Here is a 6,671-nt window from a genome sequence, read left to right as displayed (position 1 = left end):
GTCTATACTCCCAGAGGGATAAAGAATAGGAAAGCTATCAGGGGAGGGGATGGGATACAGAGTTCTGGTGGTGGGAACTGTGTGGAATTGTACCCCTCTTATCATATGGTTTTTGTCAGTGTTTCCTTTTTACCAATACAAAATATACATTTTTTAAAAAGGAAACACAAAGAGAATCCTGACTGGGAGGGATACACTGCACCAAAGCAAAATAAATATATAGATAGATAGATAGATAGATAGATAGATAGATAGATAGATAGATAGGGACAGATGGCAGAGAGATGCTTTGGGTCCTGGAACATGAAGATGGAGAAGAATCAAAGATGGGGGCAGTGAGAGTATTCTACAAATGCCTCTCATGGGGAGATGAGAAACTGTATCCATGTGTCAAACACTGTACTGCAGACCACTACCCCTTGAATAAATTGAGAAAAATGTCAGATGCCTTTATGCAGTGTGTGTGTGTGTGTGTGTGTGTGTGTGTGTGTGTGTGTGTGTGTGTGTTTGCCTCCAGAGTTATTTTTGGGGCTCTCTGCCTGCACTAGGAATCCATTGCTCTTGGAGACTATTTTTCCCATTTTGTTGCCCTTGTTGTTATTTTTGTCATTACTGTTGTTGTTGGATAGGACAGAGAGAAGTCAAGAGAGGAGAGGAAGACAGAGAGGGGGAGAGAAACAGCTGCAGACTTGCCTCATCCATTGTTCCTTTCTGTTATCTTAATATATATATATATATATATATATATATATATATATATATATTTTTTTTAATGATAATTGCTTCTTGGTACCTACCTGTTAGTTTTCTTTGTACATTTAGTTTTTCCTCCCTTTTCTTTTAGGAATTTTTGTTGTTGTTGTTGTTATCCTTAGATTAGTACTTTTTTCCTTTTTGCCACCAGGGTTATCACTGGGGCTTGGTGCCTGCACTATAAATCCACTGCTCATGTTGACCTTTTTTCCCCCCCATTTTTATTGTATAGGACAGAAAGAAATGGAGAGAGGATGGGAAGACAGAGAGGGGGAGAGAAAGATAGACACCTGCAGACCTGCTTCACCTCTTGTGAAGTGACTCCACTGTGGGTGGGGAGCCAGGGCTCGAACTAAGATCTTTGCATAGGTCCTTGGCATTATGTGTGCTTATCCCGGTACACCAACGTCTGCCCCTCCCTATTAATTCGTCTTTTGTCTTTAATGGTGAGAAATGTTTCTTCTGAAACTTTAAGCAGTTTTGGAAACTTTAGTGATGGGCATAATCTTTTTAAAAGCCTCTTTGTCACCCATCGCACCTTGTGTGTAAGTGACCTCCAGGCTGGTAGTGTAAAACAGAATGAAATTTTCTACCTATATCTCAGAATTAGTCAACTTACCTACCAGGTTCTGAGCCACCATCACCTCAACACATCTCAAACCTGCTTGTACTAAAATATTTTGTATGGTGTCTGGATTCCCTAGAGCTGTGGGTTCCTATAGGCCCTTAGGGTTTCATCATCTAGGAAATAAACAAGACAATTAACCAAGCTATATGTCAATAAATTAAGTTTTGTTTAAAGTTAGGGGGGAAATGGTGATACTATTCCCTAGTGAAAATGGAAACAATCACAAATTTTCACTCTCATTCTCTCCTGACTTGTGTAGAATGCAGAATAATTTGTAAACATATATTATTATTTTACATACAATATGTAGATATAGACTTATGTAGAATACATATACCTGTGTATATATTTGGCAATTTAAGCATAGATGTTTAGTAATAATGATATATTTGAAAGAATTTTTTTCCTCTTCTTTCTTTAAGAAATCTTTATTATTGGGTAGTGTCAGAGAAAAATGGAGAGGGGTGGGGGAGATAGAGAAGGAGAGAGACAGAGAGACACCTGCAGTCCTGTTTCACCACTCATGAAGCTTACCCCCTGTGGGTGAGGGCCAAGGGCTTGAACCTGTATCTTTGCTCATTGTAACATGTATGTTTAACCAGGTGAACGATCTTAAGTGCAACAGTTCCTTTACATTCTAGATGCCAAATGGGGTCAGCCAATGACTGTCATGCAAACTTGTCACATTGGGCTGTTAACATTAGTCTTAAATAATACCTCTTGGTTCTTTTCATATCTCTTTCTCCAGTGCCTGTAACCTCTCTTTCTTCTTCAATCTTCAAAAAAGGAGGAATGGTTATTCCTCTTATTACCTTTTATTATATTGTTATAAAGTTATTACATCATTACTTTTGGAATTAAAACACTACTCTTTAGCATTTTGTAGGTCATATAAATTTATTTGTAACAATTCTTTGATTAATCTCTCCCCAAATTTATCAGTATTAGTGATTTTCTATGATGAGTCAAATCCATAACTGAGACTGAACATAGAAAAGTTTTCCCCAAACTGAGAAATGTTATGCATGTACAAACTATTGTATTTACTGTTGATTGTAAAACATTTATTCCCCAGTAAAAAATTTAAAAAAAAAACCGAAAAGTTTTTCCGAGGCCGGATGGTGGCACATCTGGTTGGGCATACATGTTACAGTGCTCAAGGACTCGGGTTCAAGCCCTCAGTCCCCACCTGCAAGGGGGAAAGCTTTGCGAGTGTTGAAGCAGAGTTGCAGGTGTCTCTCTCTCTCTTCCTGTCACCCCCTTCCTTCTCAATTCCTAGCTGTCTCTATCAAATAAATAAAGATAAAAACATTTAAAAAAAGAAAAGTTTTCCCAGGAGATAAACATGTTTGGGGTACTGAGTTCTTTAAGTATTTGAAAATTAGTCATACAAACTCATAAGCATCTATTTCCTCATGGAGTGACTGACTTGAAATTCAATACTGAGTTTGCTAATCAGAGTCAAAAAGATTATAGTCTCTGGTGGGATACAGGACACTGAGAAAAACTGATATTTAGTGGCATCAGACTTACTTAATCATAAACAATATCATTGTCAGTACATGTGCAGTGAAGGACGGACTGAGGATAGGTCATTAGGAGACTAATTTCTCACAGCACAAAAATATACAAATACACATTATAAATATCATTTGGTGAGCTGGTATCTGCTATGATTTAAACATGGACTTTTAACTGAAATAAACAAATGGGGAACCAGAAAAGCTTATTGCAATACACATTCCTCAGAGACAACATGGAAACATTTTTCTTTTCTCTTTATTGGGGGTTAATGGTTTATAGTCAACAGAAAATACAGTAGTTTATGCATGTGTAATATTTCAGTTTTGCACTTAACAATCTAACCACACTTTAGGACCCTCTCTGCCATATGTTTCAGGACCTGAACTTGCCCAGCCCCCACCCCAGAGTCTTATTTTGATATAGTACACCAAACCTAGTCAAAGTTCTGCTTTGTGTTTTCTTATTTGTCAATGCTTTTTTTTTCTTCTTTTTTAGTGATTTAATGATGACTGATAAAATTGTGGAATAAGAGGAGTACAATTCCATATAATTCCCACCACTGGAGTCGCAGACCCCATCCCCTCCATTGGATGTTTTCCCATTCTTTATCCCTCTGGGAATATGGACCAAAGATCTTTATGGGGTGTAGAAGGTGAGAGGTCTTGCTTCTATAATTGCTTCTCCCCTGGACATAGGTGTTGAAAGGTGGATCCATACCCCTAACCTGTCTCTATCTTTCTGTAGTGGAGTAGGGCTATGGGGAGCTGGGGATCCAGGCCACATTGGTGAGGTTTTTTTGTGCAGGGAAGACAGGCTGGCATCATGGTAATATTATTCAACTTCTGTCTACGAGTGAGATCATCCCATATTCATCCTTCTCTTTCTGACTTTCTCTCACTTGGTATGATTCCTTCAAGCTCAGATGGAAACACTTACCTGAAATATCATCGGCTCTAAATTGCTCAGATGTTGATGCACGTCTTTTGTTTTCATAAGGAATTTCAAGCTAAAAGAAATTTAAAGTGTTGTTAGGTCTACAAGATTAGTTATCTTTAAGTGTCTTTTCTCTTTGCTACCTGAGCTGCTCTTTAGATAATAATAATGGTGTTTCTTTTGTGTTTCCTGATACTGTAAACTCCATCAATCTGACCTGGGGTCTATGTCTATACGTATTCAACACAGGAGTCTGTGTAATGTCAGTATCCTTGTCTGTCTGAGTTCACATTCCATGGTCACAGGTAGGTCACACTGTAGGCTTCCTTAAGTGGCAGAGTATGTTGAACCAGCCAAGCATTAACAATTTAATCCCAATGTTAAAATTTGATCAGTTTACTGATTTGAAATTTTAAATGCATAGATTGGAGAGTGCTTAGACTGGAGAGTGGGACAATTTCTACGATTGCTGTTCTACACTAAGGGCAAGGTCCTGTAGAGGCCCACAAATAATTTTATGATATTGTTCCTCATGGAGATGAGCAGTGATGGTGGAGAGAAGGATCTATTAGAGGTCTAGAATCATCATGTATGTGTGTGAATCCCAGGATTCCCTGACTAGGATCCTGGGAAGTGAAGTGGCCTGATAGTAACCCAAAGAGCCATTGTTAAAATATGCCAGTCTTGCACTTATCCAACTTTGGTAGTCCTAACATTGTCTGACAAGGTTAGCCTTAGAGTGATTGAGAGAAGTGAAATAGGAAATAGATTAAGAGAGTATCTATGTCTAAGTTGAAAATATTTGATTAAGTGCTTTATGTTATCTTTTTTACGTCTTTCTACTTGCTTGCTGATCTTATTGGGTCACAGAAAACTAAACTACTGTGTACTTTTACTTTAAGGTATATATTTTCCTTTAACTCATTTATACATGTGCACATGTGCCCTGTCTCATGGGCCCTAGTCTAAATCTAGGTTCTATAGCTCTGTTAGGAGGTGTGCCACCTGAAATGAAACTAAGAAGTCCTATGAGCTAGGAAAGATCTCACCAGAGTACTGGAGCTGGAGGGTTGATATCCCAGGCTAGGCACCTCTACACAGTCTGAAGTGAAATGTGTCCAGGGGGCACTGGTTGTATTGATTAGGTTGAGATTAGCCCATGTAGTTTTAAATGGTCTGGATCCAGAGAAGCATGAAGGAAAACAAGCAAAGCCACCAGAGGTTCCAGCACAGGGAGAAAAATGAGTTTCATAGTGAATGAGAAGTGTTTCTTGCTCTCTTAGAGTTAAGAAGACAATTATTATAATTAAGTTATTTGGGAACTTGATTTACTTTGAAAATGCCACAGTTAGGATGTACTGTACCACACAAGACTTTCTTATGATTTATGTCATTTAATGCAACTTATAAATAACTGTATTGTATATACTGACAAGACTGGCTACTTCTGGTCTCCATGGTCTAAGATTGTAGGTGATTTAACATTTCAAAAATAAAGTTATTATTAGAAATGTAGTAGAAGTTTGATCTCAATGTTAAAATTTGATCAGTTAATAAATTGAAATTTTAAGTGCTAAGATATATTCAGAAGTGAAGTCTATGCATTAAAGAGTTTGAGACATTCAATCTATTTCCCCCTCTCATATTGATTAAATAGTGATTTATAATACTATAAGATAATAGGTCGTGAAACGGTTAAGCATAAATAATTTGATTAAATTATTTCCATCTTTGTCTTAGAAAGAGACACTCTTAATTTATTTGAACATTTTATTCAGAGCCTCCTTGACATCCTTATTCCTCAGACTATAGATCATGGGGTTCAACATGGGGAACACCACAGTATAAAATGTGGACATTATTTTGTCTGTATTCATGGAGTGGTTGGATCGAGGCCGTGCATAGATATAGAGAATGGAGCCATAATATAGAGTGACAGAGAGCAGGTGGGAGGAGCACGTGGAGAAGGCCTTGAGGCGGCCCTGGGTGGAGCGGATCCTCAAGATGGTGGCGATGATGAAGAGGTAGGAGGCCAGGATGAGCACTGTGGGGGTGATGACGTTGGAGGCCAGGAGGAAGTACATCAAAGCCTGGTAGTCATATTTCTTGCCACAAGCCAACTTTACCAGAGGAAGCAAATCACAGAAAAAGTCATCAATGATATTGCCCCCACAGAAGTTCAAGGTAAAAATTCTTTTGGTAAGAATGGAAGAGTTGATAAAGCCACCAAGATAGGATGATGTTACCAAAAAGGCACATAGCCTTGTGGTCATGGCCTGAACATACAGCAGAGGCTTAGAGATGGCCATGTAGCGGTCATAAGCCATGGCAGCCAACAGGTAGCACTCAGTGTAGGCCAGTCCAGCAGAGAAAAAGAATTGAGCTGCACAGCCAGCAAAGGAGATGCTCTTGTCTTCAGAGATGCAGGTGACTAGGATTTTTGGAGTGTAGACAGAGGAATACCAGAGATCCAGGAAAGAGAGATTCCCAATGAAAAAATACATGGGTGTGTGCAATCGGGAGTCATTACAGATCAATGTTAAAAGGGTGGTGTTTCCCACCAGGGTGAGAGAGTACACTCCTAGGAACAGCACAAAGAGGACCAGCTGCATTGTGGGGTCTGTAGTGAAACCCACCATGATGAATTCTGTGACTGTGTGATTGCTCCTCTCCATCACTTATAAATCTTCCCTGTGAATGGAATAACACACAATTTAATTCTGTCAACTAAAAGAAAAAAAGAATTCACTGCTATAATAGTCATATGAGATGAGGTCCAATAAATAGATATTAGAGCAAGGACAATCAGTCCCTGATTCTGTCCTGATTTGGG

General features: G+C 38.7%; 1 protein-coding gene across 1 annotated transcript; it reads right to left on the bottom strand.

Moving 5' to 3' along the window:
- Positions 1 to 5,595: 5,595 nt before the first annotated feature.
- Positions 5,596 to 6,513, bottom strand: LOC103110280 (olfactory receptor 9G1-like). The gene has a single exon (XM_007519455.1). The coding sequence runs from the start codon at positions 6,511 to 6,513 to the stop codon at positions 5,596 to 5,598; it is 918 nt and encodes a 305-aa protein (XP_007519517.1).
- Positions 6,514 to 6,671: the final 158 nt, after the last annotated feature.

The sequence above is a fragment of the Erinaceus europaeus genome, chromosome 17 (assembly GCF_950295315.1).
Source record: "Erinaceus europaeus chromosome 17, mEriEur2.1, whole genome shotgun sequence".
NCBI classification, from domain to species: Eukaryota; Metazoa; Chordata; class Mammalia; order Eulipotyphla; family Erinaceidae; genus Erinaceus; species Erinaceus europaeus.
Note: the sequence above shows the minus strand (reverse complement) of the source record. Positions and strands in the feature narration are given on the sequence as shown.